Source organism: Falco naumanni, chromosome 10 (assembly GCF_017639655.2).
Source record: "Falco naumanni isolate bFalNau1 chromosome 10, bFalNau1.pat, whole genome shotgun sequence".
Lineage (NCBI taxonomy): Eukaryota > Metazoa > Chordata > Aves > Falconiformes > Falconidae > Falco > Falco naumanni.
In genome coordinates, this window is record NC_054063.1 from 1,823,205 (window position 1) to 1,839,043 (window position 15,839).

At 56.1% G+C, this 15,839-nt stretch overlaps 1 protein-coding gene across 2 annotated transcripts in view; it reads right to left on the bottom strand.

Moving 5' to 3' along the window:
• LSP1 (lymphocyte specific protein 1) overlaps positions 1-15,839 on the bottom strand; it is a 50,981-nt gene that overhangs the window by 24,132 nt on the left and 11,010 nt on the right. The window contains exons 1-2 of one of the 2 annotated variants that reach the window (XM_040608870.1): positions 14,049-14,211; positions 746-898 (exon numbers count right to left, since the gene is read on the bottom strand). In XM_040608870.1, coding sequence (XP_040464804.1) covers positions 746-898; positions 14,049-14,107 — 212 coding nt within the window. In that variant the 5' untranslated portion in view covers positions 14,108-14,211. Of the gene's footprint in view, positions 1-745; positions 899-14,048; positions 14,212-15,839 lie in introns of those variants that run through there. The other variant, XM_040608869.1, reaches the window with a different exon arrangement.

A 15,839-nucleotide genomic window follows, 5' to 3' on the forward strand; every position in this document is an offset into this window, starting at 1 on the left:
GGATGCTGCAGTGGGGTGCTGGGGACGTGACTCGTCATCCTATCCCTTCTCCAGGGGGTTCCCCTCTGACAGCAGGTAGCTCAGCATCTCCATAAATGCATCCTGAGCTATTCCCATTTAGGGCTTGCCCCATTAAAGCATGAAGTTAACTTTCACCCTTGGAGCTGTGAACTGCACCAGCTCAGGAGCTGCTCCTCGCTGCCCACCGCCAGGGCAGCCCCCTCCGAGGGAGAGGCGGGGAGCCCGGCCAGAAGAGGTGATCACTTGCTTGGCCACCAGCACCATGATCTGCCCAGGGTTGTGTGTCACATCCTGAGGCATGTGTCTGTTATCGCAGATACCAGGAACTTCCATTAGTTTCAGTGTAGGACGGTTCACAAGCTGAATTTTAACAAGGCACTGAAAGCCCTGGCGATGTGGACTTCCTGCCCGAGCTCAGCCTGGCCCAAGCTGTCCTACTGTAACTCTCAGGGCAGTAGAACACTCAGGCTCTAGACAAAAAAAAAAAACCGAAAACCAAAAACAAAAAAAAAACCGTGTAAAGCACAGGTTCTGGCTTTTCCTGCCCAAATGAGAAACACATATTTGTTCGTTTAGGCTAAATCCCCCAACGCAAACCTGTTAGGGAACTTCCCCATCTCCCCACGCCACCCCAAACGGCAGACAGCTGCTCCAAGGATGCGGGAGGGTTTTGCTGCAAGGAGAGAGTGTGTTGCTGAAGGATTTATCTGTGGGTATTTCTTACTGGTTTTCCTGCGCCGGACTCGCACTCTCCGAGCAGGAGACGGTGCCATTCAAGCCCTCCTCTGCCTGGGACCTCAACTGCTTCTCCCGCTCCCGCCGTCGCCGCTCTCTCGCCGCCTCCTCCTCATCTTCCACGCTCCACTGTGCTGTCAGCCTGCCAGGACAGAAGGAAAACCCATCCTTAACACTGTCGGGCAGTGCCTGTGAAACCTGGCAATAATCCCCACGAGGTGCCCGGGCTCCCCACAGCAAGCGGGGGGCTCCTGGAGAAGAGCGCTCCCGCTGTGAGCAGCGGTCCTCCAAGTGGCATCCCCAGCTCCACTGGCACAGCTCCACAGCGGGACCAGCCGATGTGCAAGGATAAAGTGGGATGCACGAGAGCCTTTCCCAACCCCGAGGAAGACATGGTGCCTATCCCCCTCGTCCCACAGCAGCCACTTTCCTGCAAGCTGGAAGCCCACTGGGAAGCACCATTCCCTGCAAAGCAGCTTTGCGCCCCAGGAAGGGTTTGTGAAGGGTCTTGCAGTGCTGCAAGAAATTCCACCCCTCTGTCTCAAGCTTTAGCTCAGGAAGGGTGAGATCGGCACCCTGGGGGTGAGTTTCCTTAAGCAGGAGCAGAGGGCACGGTGGCAGAGGGCAGCGGCTGTGTTCCTCTCTGCCCTGCCCAACTTCCTTCCCCCCCTGCAGAGAAGGAAAACCTGCCCTGGCTTCTCCCAGGCATCTCATCTGCTGGATAATAACACCTCTGTCGGCAGAATGGCCTCTTACATCCCCGAGGAAGCGATAAGGCGGCTGCCACATTCCTCCTCCTGCGATAGCACCAGTCGCCACCCAGCATCGCCACCCAGCATCGGCTGCTGCTCCACCGCTGGCGGCACCGGCTGGGATGCAGGCAGAAAGGGACATGCCACCACGGTGTGGTCACCACTCACCCAACAGACTTGTCACGGCAGCTGGAGTGGGGCAAGTCTGACTCGTGGTACCCGGGGCTGATGCTGGGGCAGATGCTGGGGCAGATGCTCCCTCTCCCCACTCACCCCTGGCTCAGCCAGGTCCAAACCAGATCACAAGGGCTGTTTCCCCTGGTGTTTGCATGCCTGTCTGCAGAAACGCTCTCCTGCGAGGCGTGCACATGGGAGCCGCATGCACACAGGAGCTGGGAAGGTGATCTTCCACCAGCAGCAGGACCCAGCCCGACCTGTGCCTGCCCCCACTTCGGGCACACCCCCAGGACTGCAGTCCCGATGCTCTGCAGGAGATAACGCTGTGACATCAGCTCGGGTTGGGGCAAAGGGCTTGTGGAGAGGGAAAAGGAAAAAAACAAACCAGAAATGCCTTAGTTGAGACTTGTTTCATCCCTCATTTGAGCGAACGAGGGGCACGTTCCAGCTGACCCCAGAAGCATCACTCTGCCAGCCTGCCCAGCTGTGCCCACAGCCTGGACTATGAACCGTGCAAAGGGGCCTCACCAAGATGCTGCTTTCATTCGATTTTCATTTGCCCCCTTCTCCCAGCAAAGGAAAAAGAAAAAAGTTGGGATTAGTTGAGATATTTTTTTCAAGAAAAATCTGGCTTTTGTAATTCCACTAGGAACCTTGTCAGCCTTTCCAGGGGAGGCTCACTCGGAGCCTGTTTTACTCCGCAGCACCAGCCAGGCTGCCTAGCTTAGCCCGGGTCGCATCCCTTTGCGGAGCGGTCCCACCACCCCCCCGGCAGGATGCTGGGGGTGACCCCGCATCCCTGCCCTCCCAAACTCCCACCTCCCCAGAGGTGGCAGGGCCAGGATGCGGGGCTGGATGGAGACAGGTCACCCATCCCTGCTGAGTCCACGGGGGAGCAGGGAACCGAGCACATCCTGGGTCTAGGCCAAGAGACGGCTCCACCGTGGTGTCATTCCTGCCTGCCTTATTTTGGGTGGGGGCTTTCTGCAAGCAGCAAATGCAGTCACCCTTCGCCCTTCTCCCCCCACCCTGTCACCCCTTGCCACCTTGCTCTCCATGGGGAATAAAGTTGACCCGGACCAGAGCCTGGGCTCCCCTCCTCCCTTCCCGACTCGTCCCACACTCCTATTTATTATTTTCCCCCAGGTTCCCATAGAAACCCTTGTCTGTGGACCTGGCAGGAAGCCACTGTGTTGTTGGGGTTTTTGGTTTTTGGTTGGTTTTTGTTTTTTTTTTTTAATATATAAATGAAGTCATTCATTAAACTCTACCATGATCTCCCTCCCTTGTGCGACAGCTCCAGATAGTCTCCGATTCGGAAAGGCTTTTAACCCCCTCTAGCCCGTATCGCCCCAGTTATGAGAAGCAAGGTTCATGCTTATGCCAGAACAAGTTAGATTCCGTTTTAATTCTTTCGCCCCCTCCAGTTTCTGGGGAAGCTGGGGCAGAGGCAAGGCTGCACCAACCCCTGGCTTGGCCGGGGTGCCCAGGGGAGCCTGGAGGGGGGTCCGCTCCGACCCACGCGAGCTTTCCGTGGTGCAAGAGCAGCCTTGGTTGGCAGCCCTCTCCCTTTCCCAGTTGGATGTGACTAACTCTCTCCCCATGACCTCACCGGCTCGCTATTCTGTCCCTGTATCCTCCGAACCGGCTGAGGACAGAGCCGGGGGCGACCGTTCTGGGGAGAAGGATTTTTTTTGCAAAAGCAGGGAAATATCTTTCCCAGCTCCCGTGGCCGCAGAGCAAACCAGCCTTTGAGTTGCCCACCACCGTGCTGGGATGCAGCTCCAACACACTGAGCATCGTGGCAGGGCTGCAATGCTGGGAGCTCCGTGTCTGCTCCTCTCAGCAAGACGGGCTGTGGATAAGCCCCCCCAGAGCCCTCATTCACCCTGGGTTCGGAAATATCAGCACCCTCCAGCAAACACCGAAAACCAGTTTATTAGCAGATTTGGAGCACTCTTTCATGCTCAAACAGCCTGGCAGCAGAGACAGGTTTAATAAGTGATGCTTTGGGGTGCAGTAGTCACACCAACAGGCGGAGGGAAAAGCATGACACCTTTTTGACTGTCCTAGCTGCACAAATATTTGTCTTCAGCAAAAAAACAAACCACGCAAAAAAGAAAAAAAAAGCCCTAAGCAGATGAGAAACTAAACCTTGCCAAAGTCCTTGCGTTTGGGTCAGCTACAAGGTTTTGTGGGACCGCAGACAGAATGTGCCATTTCAGCTGGGACAAGCCCAAGTATGAGGAAGGGGTCAGCTGTTAAATTGCCTTTCAAAGCTAAAGGGTGGAAAGATTTAATTTCCAAATGGTTTTGTTTTCTAAGAAGGGGCCACAGTCTCCCGTTTGCTCTAATTCCTCGCAGTCTCATTCAGTAACTCGACGTGCTCAGCCCACAGTGGCGTTGCACAGCCACCCTTCCCATTTCTAGAAATAATTAGCTGGCACTTCAGGATTGGGCTGATACCCCATACCCCTGCCTTCAGCTCCAGCCAGCACGGTCCCAGATCGGTCCCAGGCTGGGGCAGTTTTGGGAAGAAGCAGGCTGACAGCTGCTGGTGGGATTGAGAGCTCCCCGCTTCATTTCACCCCACACAGGGCGTGGAAATGGAAAGCAAGAAGACCTGAAGCTTGAAGGCTTGCAAGATGAGCTACAGCGTGCTACACTCCTGCATTCAGCCACATGCCTGTATAGAAGCATTTTCATGTGAGGTGAAAGGAAACTCAACCCCTCACACAACCATTCTGGGGACTGGAGGAGGGAGGGAGGTTGGGTGGAGAGACCACTCTGTTGTCCCAGCAGCCAGGAGCTGCGGCAAGGCTTGCTGTGGCAAGACCTCATCACAGGGCCGGGTCGTTTCTCTTATGTGGTCCCTCCATCCCTGCCAACAGCTTTGGGAGGTCTTGGTTTGGGCTAAAACACTCTCTGTGGAAGGGGCTTATCTCTTCCCGAGGAGGTGAGGAGATTCCACAGGTCTAAGGATGGGCTGAAAGCACCTTGGTTCAGCTTTGGCCACAGTGCCGCAGCTGGGCAAGCGTCCGGGATGCTCAGACTTCTGCTCTGACGGGGGCTGGCTGCCCATTTCTGATCCAGCTCTTTCTTGACTTCACCTCCCTCTGGACCCCCAGCCGAGGGAGGGGGTTTATTTCCATTTGCCCCACAACACACCTCCTCCCGCTGCACAACAATGCTACAGGCGCGCGCGCTCTGGCTGCACCCTTGCAGATGGCCACGAACGCCCGCTCCAGACAAGCCAGCATTGCTGCAAAGGTCACGTTTCCTTTGGGCAATTCCTCACCAGCACTTGAGGAGATAATAACATTCAGGCAAGGGAAATTTCTGGCACCAGATGAGCTGTGTTTAAGGGAAACGCTGCAGACTCAAGGAGCCTTTTGCACAGCCGATGGCTCAAAGGAAGCTTTGCTGGCCCAAACCCAACCTTCAGCACTAAAGCTAATTCCAGAAAGGAAAATGAAATGCCTCCTGGAGGCTTTGGGCTTTGCAGACCTGTGCCAGAAAAATCCAGGAACCCTCTACCGGCACATTGGACATTCCTATCCCCTGAGCTCGCCGGGGTACCGGGCCAGGTCAGTGTTGATTTTGGTCGCTGCCTCTGTCGGGTAGGCTGCCCCACAGAGCCAGGGTTCACGAGGGAAGAGGTTTTGGGAACAGGGTTTAGGAGGAGCTATATGCAACCCCTGGCGTGACGACTGCTGTTTCCCAGGGGATATATTGCCCCATCACCTGCGAAAGCAACAGCATCCACCACTGCTGAAAATATTACGCACGAGAGGTGGGGGCTGCATGAACTAGAGGAGAACTAGGAAGGGTAGCCCTGCATCCCCCAGCAGCCATCCCGCCGGCCTCTCTGGTGAGGTTAGGGGACAGGGAGATGCCAGAAACTTATGCGAGGGACCTTCTCCTTCCCACATAATCCATTGCAGCCTCCATCGCCTTGTCCCGGTGACAGAATACGGCCTCGGACTGTCAACAAGTTCATCCTGTGGCAGAGCAGAGCTGCCAGGCTTTATTTCATATTGTAGTTATCACCCATTTATAAAGGGTCCAGACATGACTGGCAGGGGTACAGAGATGTGCAGCTCACCCTGTCATGTGAAATGGAAGAGGACACCCTCAAAAGGCTACAATGGAGCATCTCCCTCACCCACTTGACCTTCCGCCAAGAAATCAATCACTTATTTATCTCTTATAAACAGCATATAATGGATCTGTGTGACTGAGTCAAGCATGCTGAAATACCCAGATAATGCCTCCGCTCGCGTCATTCAGGACAACCGGTGTCAGGCCACTGCAGGAGTCATGGCTGAGGACATTAGCATGCAATGCACGCTCACGCTGCCATGGCTCAGTTTCTCTCCATCCCCGCAAATCACGTACGTCCTGGCTCAAAGCAGTGTCCCAGGGGACGCCTCACACCACGGGCACCAGTGCCAGGCATCAGGGTTCAGCATCTCAGTCCTTTCCAAAGACCCCTCTAAGACCCAGGTTTACCTCCACCTATCAGGACACCTTCAGAAACCTGTCCCTGAGCTCAAGGGCTTGTCCAAGGTCACCACAAAGGACGCAGTAGCATCCCAGCCCTCTGATTAATGCCCTGACAAGAGGCTGCTGCTGAGCACCAGCAACCACAGCTGCGCTCCCTGACACCAGGGTACACGGGCTGGCAAAGCATCTCTGGTCACCACCGGCTCGGACAGCAAGCAACAGTTACGCTTCTTGATGGACAGGTTTCTCTGGCTTAGGAGTAATGTGGCTTGATAGCAAAGACTACAGCTGGGTAATCATCCTATTGGATAAGGAAGGGGGCATGGAGAGCAGTATGACACAGGGAGACTGGGAAAAGAAATAAAATCACAAATTTTTATGTCACAGCCTGGAGTTTATTTCAGCCTGGTCTCGGGGGAGATGGTTATCGTAGCTCTGAAAGACAAGCTTGTCAGTCAAAGGCAGCCAGAGACATTGCACAAGCCTCTCCCTCCCATACATTCATGTAATTCCTCAGCTGCACTGCTCCCTTCAGAGTCCAGGCTGGAGTCTGAGCAAGAAGGGGGGCAGAGCGGGGGGGCAAGCTAAAAAAAAAAAATGCACGTATATGCTTCACCCTCAGCCTTTTTCTCATACCAAGCTTCCCCACCCCACCAGTAGCTGGGCAGTCTCAGCCACGTCTCCCCATTTCTCCTACAAATCACGGCTCGCCTGCAAGATGCCAACAGGACAGAGCTGCTTCCCACCACGGCCGGCCGCAGCCCCTGCCAGCCCCCCGAGTGGGGGTGTCAAAGGCATCACGCCTGGCGCGATAAGGGCATGCCGAGGCGTCTGGACAGAATACGATACGGCCCAAACTTTCATCAAGCTGAAATGGAAGAAAACCCACACGCAGCACTGCAGAGACCTATCCCCCCTCGAAAATAAGAGCAACTCTTCTTTTTTTAAATGAACCTTGGGTTTTCTCCATAAAAGCACATCCCATTTCTGCCCAAAGAAAGATGTGCAGATGTGCAACCGTGCATCCACACGTGCCAGGTATAAAACTCTGTCTCGTTTAGCCTTCCTCAAATTCCCTGCAAAAATTGACCTGTCACTGTGGCGTGACGTGCCGGGAAAGCCCCAAGCTGGTAATTTACTGCTTCCACAAGCGAAACGAGAGACATTTGAGAAAGCTGGTGGTGAATGGCAGGAGCCGGCCTCCGAGGAGGGATACGGGCAGGGCTGGTCCTTCATCCCCAGCCTCATCTGACAGCGGCTCCAGAAAGGCACAGGGGATAGTCCACACCTCCAGATGCCGGGAGTGACGCACAGCCCACTCGCAGAGGCACGAGGCAGCCGATGGGAACGACTGCTTCTTTTTATTATTATTGGTTTTAATCATGGCAGACAGAATCCCAAAGAATCCCTCACCAGATGATGGATTGCGCCCCCAGGACCGTGGGTCCTTAGCGCACAGATAGGCTGGTGTGGTAATGTAATAACATCACCGGTCAGGAATTTGGGGGGGTGGGGGGAAGAAAGAGCTGGAGTTCGAGCCCTCCCAGTGCTCCACAGTATTCAGTAGGTGTGAGAAATCAGTGCTGCACAGAACCTCGAACCACAGCCCTTTCTCACGGTCTCTCCATCTCAGCCCTAAGGTTCAAGAAATCGGAGGTTTTTTCTAAAAAGCAGGAAGTCTGGGCTCTGTTTTTGCAAGGAAGAAGCACGTCCGAGGAGAAAACAGACTTGTCCGAGAGGTTTTGGACTGCATTACCCAACTTTTGTATTTTACTTTTCACCTTTCTGAGAGATGCGTGCCTCCATAGCCTCCCTGCCTTGGCTACAGCCAGCCAGCAACCCTTGATACACTCACACTAGAAAACAAGTCGGAGCCTAGGGCGCCAAGCAACAGCCTTACCCCTGCTTCAAGCAGGGATTAAGAGTGAGATTCATATCAGGCGCGTTGCCTTTTACAGCACTACTAGCTCTACAGCCCTTAGGGCAACGTGGTGCCCCCAACCCCGGCAGCCCCGGCAGCAGGAGGGGGTTTGCTACCCAAGCAGTGGCATAAGGCAGCAGGGAGGCCGTGAGAACATGCTGCTCTGCTCCCTGGGAGAGCCGAGGCTCTCTTCGCTTACGGCCATCGCTGATGAGCTGTGCTGCAAGAGGAACCAGAGTCAGCAGCAAGCCCTCAGTCCCCGCTGCGCTAAGGCAGCATGCCCTCGTGAGAAAAAACAGTCTTTGCCCCCAAATACTGATTGCAACTCCTGTGGCTTAAGGGCACGGCCACCCCAGCCTCGTGCCATGGGAAGGAGGCACTTGGCAGCCCCGGATGCCCTCTGCCTCCCTGCCCACCGCAGAGCTGAGGGGTGGTGCTGCTGCTGCTGCGTTTTAGTGTCCTCCATCGAAAGAGTTAAGTCATACAAATGGCGGGAGAAGGAAAAAAAAATTAAAAGAGGAGTCTGGAAGCTGAAAATTTGTTCTCACACACCATCCCAGCTGCAAAGCCTCAGACCTCAGCTTCCCCATCCAGTGCCCTTTCCAGCTGAACCGCGCTCAGATACATGTGGTGGTCCTGCTCCACCCCGCCAGAGGATGCGGGTAACCTGTGGCTGCAGCCCCGGGGGGCTCAGAGGCTCGTTACAGCTCCTCAAAATTTCCATGGGCTCAAGTTTAAGTGCCAAATATCCAGTTGTTTGAGAGCAGGTAGAAGTCTGAGACAAGCAAGGCTAAAAGCAGACAAAACCCATCAGCTGACTTCTGGGAAAAGGCGATGGTAGGTGGAGTGCTTCGGAGGAAACAAGCCCCAGGGCTGGGAAAATCTGGGAATGGATCCACAGGGCACTCAGAGGGGATGGATGAGCTGCTGCAACTGGGGAGAGAAGGATGAGCTGCCCTCCTTGGAGGGAAAGCAGAGGGTGGGCATCCCACAAGGCACCCAGGGAGGGGGCACCCGCCACACACTGGCTTGGCCCCTTACCCTCACCTCGCCCCACAGCTCAGCTGGGCTGCAAGGCCCCTGGTCCCTCCTCGCTTGCAAAACACAGTGACATTGCTCTGCAGGCAGCTGGTGCCACAGAAGCCACACTGGGATGTGGCAAGCCCCTGGGCATATCCCACCAGGGTCAATCCGTCCCCCAGCCACTGCTCCCCGCCAGCAGCGACTGGGCACCGCTCCCTTCCCACCCACCATCCACAAAGGTGCCCATCAGCTCTGCCCTGCCCTGGTGATGGGATGCAGAGGAATAAAAAAACCAGCCACTAATAAAAACATCAAAACAGGGTGGATTCAGGAAGGCCGTGGTGGGTAAGCACTGCAGGGACCACAGGCTCCTTGTGAAAGGTTGAGGCAGCGTTGCAAAGTATGAATTACACCAACCAAGGCCCTGTGCCCCATGCCAGCATCCCTCCTTCCTCTCCCCACACAGCAGCTCTGCTACTAGCTTGTTCCTGCACGTTCATTTTCCCCGTCTCCCCCTAAAGAGCTGCCCCACTTCTTCATGGCGAGCTTTCCTCACTCCCTGTGCCCACCCACGACCCAGGGAGGTGCAGTAAAGGGGTGCTGCAACAGCCCCCAGAGACAGCAGCCACCTACCAGGCAACAAACCGTGCCCAGACCATGTCCTGGCATCAACCACCTTCCAAAAAAAATGTACTCCCCCTTCAAAGCACCATCCAGCCCTCCCAAGCGCTTCAAGCTCCTCGTTCCCAGCTCAGCGCTCGGGAGGTCAGGACAGAAATACTGGAGTAGCATCTTCCCTGCTGAGACACATCCTGGCAAGCTCCAGGAAAACATCGCATGCAGGCAGGCGGGAAGGAAGGCATCCCGCAGAGGTGGGCAGAGCCCCGGATCCCCATCAAACTCAATACTGCACTCCTGATATATACCAAAATTCAAGGAGTTCAGGGAATTTTAAAGCTACCCCTAATGCTGGAGTACTCCAAGCATCACCAGGGCATTGCTCGACAACGCAGCAGCACGTTGCGAGGAGAAAGAAGGGGCCATGCAGCCACTTTGTGGGCACCAGGACCGCAAGTGCTGGCATCGGCTGGAGGCGGAAAGCGTCTCATCACGTATGGCGGGCCAAAACGCAGGGATGCGCAAGCATGATTTCAGATCTCATGGCTTGACTTCCCATGTTAATGACTCCACAGAAGATAAAGAAGCAAAAGTCCCATCCTACAAAGGAAATAATTAGGTTTATCACCCGATCTAATTTTCCGACTCGTTTACTTCCCCTGAGCTTTTTCATCCTCGAGATTCAGTCCCCCTTCCCCGCAGCATTATTTGTACTCCAGCATCTATGGTGTTGCAAAGACACGCAATCACAGGCGCTGGCGTACGTGTTGCCCGTGCAGCACTGTGCTTTGGAGCCCCTGTTCTGGGCCAGCTCCCCTGTTGTGCTGGGAAGCATACGAGCAGCGTGAGAGAAAACTGTCCTTTCCCCTCAAGAACAGCTCACAGCTCGCTTCCTAATGACACCCGAGATTCCCCCACATGCTGGATAAAAACCAAAGCGGCCAAGAGGAGAGCAGCAGCGCTTCTAACGCGCACCCATCTGCATGCACGCTTCACCCCACGGTGTGCACCCACACCCAGCCCAGCTATGGGGCTGCGACGGCAGCAAGGCACCGCAGCACTTAGCGGGAGCAGCAGCGACCAAGAGGCCTGATAATCCAGTTTCGAGGAGCGGCACAGCTGATTTACAGAGAGGCTGATTTGTAGGTTAATTAAACAGCCATATTCTTTTGTGAAACACTGGAGGCTTGATAAATACGGCTAGAGTAAAATTCCAGCAGGAGCAGATAACGAACTGAATGAATCGACATGACAGGCGCTGGATCCCTATCTTATTTATAGGAATCCATTAGAAGGATAAGGAAAAATAGACCGCAATAGCAAGATAAAGGGGCTCATGTTTGGAGAGGACTTTAAAAATACAAAGTCTTGTGGGCGTGTGAGGGATCACCGCTGTTAACCTGCCACAAAGGGAGAGATCCTTCCCCAGGGACATCCCGGCAGACTGTGCTGAGGAGGGGAGTGCCCGGGCACGCAGGGCGAAGCAGGGGAGGCAGATAAACCACAGCTGCCCATCTTTCCCCATGCCTGGCCCAGCCACTCGTGCTCTGCAGCCGCAAGGTATGACCCTGGGCTCTTCTCAGCCTCCAGCCTGTCCGACGTAAGCGGCACGCTCCTGCCCGCACCTTCTGCAAAGGCAGCGAGGAACAAGGAGGGCTCATTTTTCCAGCCCACCTCCAGGCTGGGAAAAGGTGAAGGATGTTTCCCAGAGCGCTGACTCAGCGCTTCAGCAGGCAGAGCCTCCGACATGGCCCACCGCTCTCAAGCACAGCAACCCACCGCGAAGCACCGCCTGTGCTAAACCCATCAGCAGGGCCAGTGGAAAAGCCGTTGCACGTAAATCTGGCTCCCGGGAGCGATGCTCAGGCGATGGCTGCCAGGCACTCCGCCACACGTGGGCCTGGGCCACTCTGAAATGCTGGGGGGTTTCTCTCAAGCACAAGGCTGGATGCTTGAGTGTTGGGACTCAGCTCTTCAAACCAAATCCAGAATACTTTTAGGTTGGTTCCAGCTCAGGGTCCCTTAATGCAGCTGCAGAACAGCCCAGCAAGCAGCTCCCTTGGCTAAGTGATGCTCAGAGAAGGTAATTCCCTGTCTTCCCCTGCTGACGCTCTGCAGCAGGAGCGGCCAGGTAAATCCTGGCATCACACCGAAATCCCTGGTGCTCACAAATTTGGCTCTGAGCAGCCATTTTCACTCTTGTGCTCCAGGTCACCGATGCACTTGGGCACATCAGAAGAGCCTAGGACCTACGCAGTGTAACCGCTCTGCCTGCGGTCACCTTGGGACAGACAAAAGACAGAGCACGGCAATCTTGCCAGCAACGTATCCTCAAGCCAGGAGCCTCGAGCCATCCCCTGACTGAAGGAGCTTGTTCCCACAGCCGAGGTGGCAGGGCTTGCAGAGCCAGCCCCACGGCCAGGCTTAGGAGGGAAATGGCCCCAGGAGAAAACACAACTGCAAAACAGGCTGTGCTGTGCCTGGAGCAGATCGTGCCTACTCTATTGACCCCTGCGAGCATTAGTGGGCTTTTTGGGTGCAAACCATGGATGAAATCCCTCACGCATCTTCACACTCCACCTCCCTCCTTGTCTGTAAGCAGGACTGGGAAACACAACCACATAGCCAGACCTCAGCCGGCTTCAGCGTAATAACCTCAGTCGGGACAAATGTCATCTTAGAGTTCCTCGGGTAAAAGCCCCTGTGAGTCTCTGGGACACCAAAAGTCCCTTATCCACAGCAGGAAGAACTTGGAGACACCATTAAGGGCAGGAAAACACCCCTGGCTTGGGCTGTGCCAAGGACAGCTCGTTGGACACCCCTTTTCTGTGTATGAGGCACATGTGCTTCCCCCTGCTCCCCCCGACCTGCCACCCCGCAAAATAAGTTGCCGCCTGGCTGCGAGCAGGTGATTCCCACCCCAGTTCACTTGCTTGGCCCTCCTCGGTACCAGCTGGCCCCAGGTCGGAGCCCACCCCTGGGCGCTGCACACCCACGTGGAGGTTTCCTTACCCCTCGTGAGCCCCTGCCTGAGCCCTGCTCCCAAGCAGGGATGTGTAACTGAGACCCCAGCCCCTCCAGGCTGAGACCAGGGAAGATGCGTGACGGGCCAAACCAGAGATGAACAGAGCGGAGCCAGCTCCTCCTGCTCGCCTGCCATCCCAGGGGCCCGTGTCACCAGCAGGAGCTTTTCTGCTGGCACCCCTGGGTCTGGAATGGGCCCTGGGAGATGGTGGGAGGGACTGGGTGGCTGTAGGAGCCAGTTTCACTTCCAAGGCAAGAATCTCATGTCAGAGGTGAGGTTTAGAGGCTGCGTTACCAGCTAGGGAAATCCCAAAGTAACTGGAAAAGGGCTGCCCAAACAACCCCCATGCTGGCATCTTCCACCTCCCAGCGGGAGACCAGCAGGCACCGGCAAGCACGAGGGAGCCCAGAGGTGCCCAAGACGCAGGATGCGGGTCCGTCACTCCTTAATGCCATCCCTCACCCACCCAGCTGCTCCCACGGAAGAGAAAGAGGCGAGGAGTGCCTCTCTGCTGCCCAGTTGGAGCCACCAGCCGGGTTTTCCCAAGGAGAGCAGCATCTCCAGCCCCAGGGAAAAGCCGAGTGACCACATGGAAGCGAACCCCAGGGCCAGCAGACAATGTGGCTGTCCCCGGCTGACAAGGGGAACCAACCCAACCGAACCATCCGCCTCCCTGCCCTGGGAATTGTACTCCGAAAGAAAGGGTCGGAGCCCTGTGGGGATGGATTAAACCGAAGGAGCGAGGGCAGCTCGCAGCCCGGGAAGGATCCGGCCCTTCGCAGATCTCTGAATTGAAAACGCACATCGCGGCGTGCACAGCGCACGCTTCCCCCCCGAATAAATAATTAAATAAATAAATACACGAATGGATAAATAATCCTTTTTCTAAGCAGAAGCCTTCGGCGCTCAGGGGACACAAAAAGGCACAGTGAGCCGTGGCAGAGCGAGGGGGGGGGCCGGGCCCCCCGCCGGCTCAGGTGAGTGTCACGGTGCGGTTGTGCCCAGCTCCCCCAGCGGTGCGTGCTGCTGGAAAAGCCATCAGCAAGTTCCATCTGCTTTTCTCATCCTGCCGCTGGGGAGGGGGAGCTGGGGGGGGCGGGGGGGGATCTATTTTCCTTCCATCTGCCGGAGAACGGGGCTGAGGAGGGAACCGAGCTGATGCAAAGGGACGCGGAGCCGGGCGCTGCGCAGCGCGTCCCCTGCCCGCCGCGACCCCCGGGCTCCCCCCCCCGCAGCCGGAGCCGGCCCCCCCCGGCAGGTGGGCTCTCACCTGATGAGGTTCTGCAGGCCCTGCTTGCTGGAGTTCCTCCTCAAAACCGCGCTGGTCATGGTGGCCGCGGCCGAGCGGCGGGCAGGGTCCCGGCTGCCGCCCCCTCCCCAGCGCCGCAGGCAGCTGCCCGCCCGCCCGGCTGCGCGCTCCGCCGCCCCCTCCCCGCCCTCAGGAAGTTCTGCAGCTGGTTTCCTTTTGTTTCTGCTCGCCCCCCCCCGCTCCACACCCCCGGCTGGGCTCCTCCACCTCCCTCTCCCCCTCCCCCTCCGCCCCGTGGAAGTGTCACGGGGGAGCCGCGGCGGGGGTCCCGCCACACAAAGCCCGGCGCTCCCACCCTGCCCCTCGCCCTCCTCGCTGTAACTCTCCTCGCCCTCCCTCCTCCTCTCCAGCCCCTTCTCCTCCCCTGATTCACCCCCCTCCCCTTCCCTTTTTTTTTCCCCCGCTCCACCTTTCCCACTGCCTTCCCCAGCGCCCAGCGCCGCTCGCGAGCAGAGCCCCGGGGGGCACTTGCGCTCCGAGGGCGCTGAGCCGCCCCTGCCCCGCTCACGGCAGCAGCCCCGGGCCGAGGGCTCAGCCCCCGCGGGTCCCCAGCGCCCCCGGTGAACCCACCGGACACCGATGCCCGAGGGGCTTCGTGCTGGGAGGGAGAAACCTTCTCCTGGGATGGAGATAACGGCTGGGCTGGGGGGGAGCCCCCGGGCTGCAGCCCCGGGCAGGAAAGCAGCAGGCACCCTGCTTCTGCTCTCACACCTCCTCCTCACCTCCTCGAGTGACCGACTCTCCCGTGCCTCAGTTTCCCCAGCTGTCAACTTGAGCAAAAGCGAAAAAAAAAAAAAAGAAAAAAAATCTGGCTCGCCTCCATGAAACACTAATATTCCAGGAGATGAAAGAAATGCATGAGTGTTTGGTGAAGGATTAACAACGTTGCCACCTGCTAAAGCGAAATGCCCGTCTGCCATGCATTCAGCTAATTGCTCTTCATGCTACCCCATCATGGGAGCAGTCTTGGGAAAAAAAAAAAAAAAAGCGGCTATTTTTCCTAACTCACATTCCTGCTCCACATCTGCCTTTTCTAGGGATGACATCTTCTGCTCTAGCAAACTGGCAGGTGCCTGCACTTGTACCTAGCAAATTCCAGCCCTCCCTTATACCCGCAAACCATGGTGCTCATGGCATGGCCTGCCCATGCTCCCCCCCGGGAAGGGGGACAATTCCTCTGGCTGTCTCCGAGACGGGAGCAGTTATGATGGGACCAGCCTGCTTAGCCCCTTACCCTCCTCCTGCTTTCAGTCCCTCTCATCTCATTTAAATGTTTCTTTTCAATCACTTCTGCAGAAGTGTTTCTTGCCGCCTGGTAAGCTGAAATGGGGAAGTGCCCATGAAATACAGCCAGAAATCTTAATAAAAAGGAAGGTCATTAAAGCCAGATCAGAAGGAAGTGCCTTCCCTCCTTCCCACTGTCTCTTCATTTCAAAACAGCTTTTTATTTTTCTTCAGTTATTTTACTAAGCACCCCCTAAGCGATCAGGAACAACAGAAACCACTAAGCAGAGACATTGATGATGGCCTCACTCTGTGGGCTGCTCAGATGCTGTCACACTGCATTTTTTCCCATGTAAATTTGGTGAGAAGATGCAAGAGATCCACCACAAAAGGTCTTCGTCTCTGAAAAAGAGCCTGTCCCAGCCCTGCAAGTACTTACAGGAGTAATTAGATTTAAGCATGTGAACACTCCTATTGACCTCACCACAATTGCCCACAGACCTGAGATGAAGTAGGCACCTATAGGGT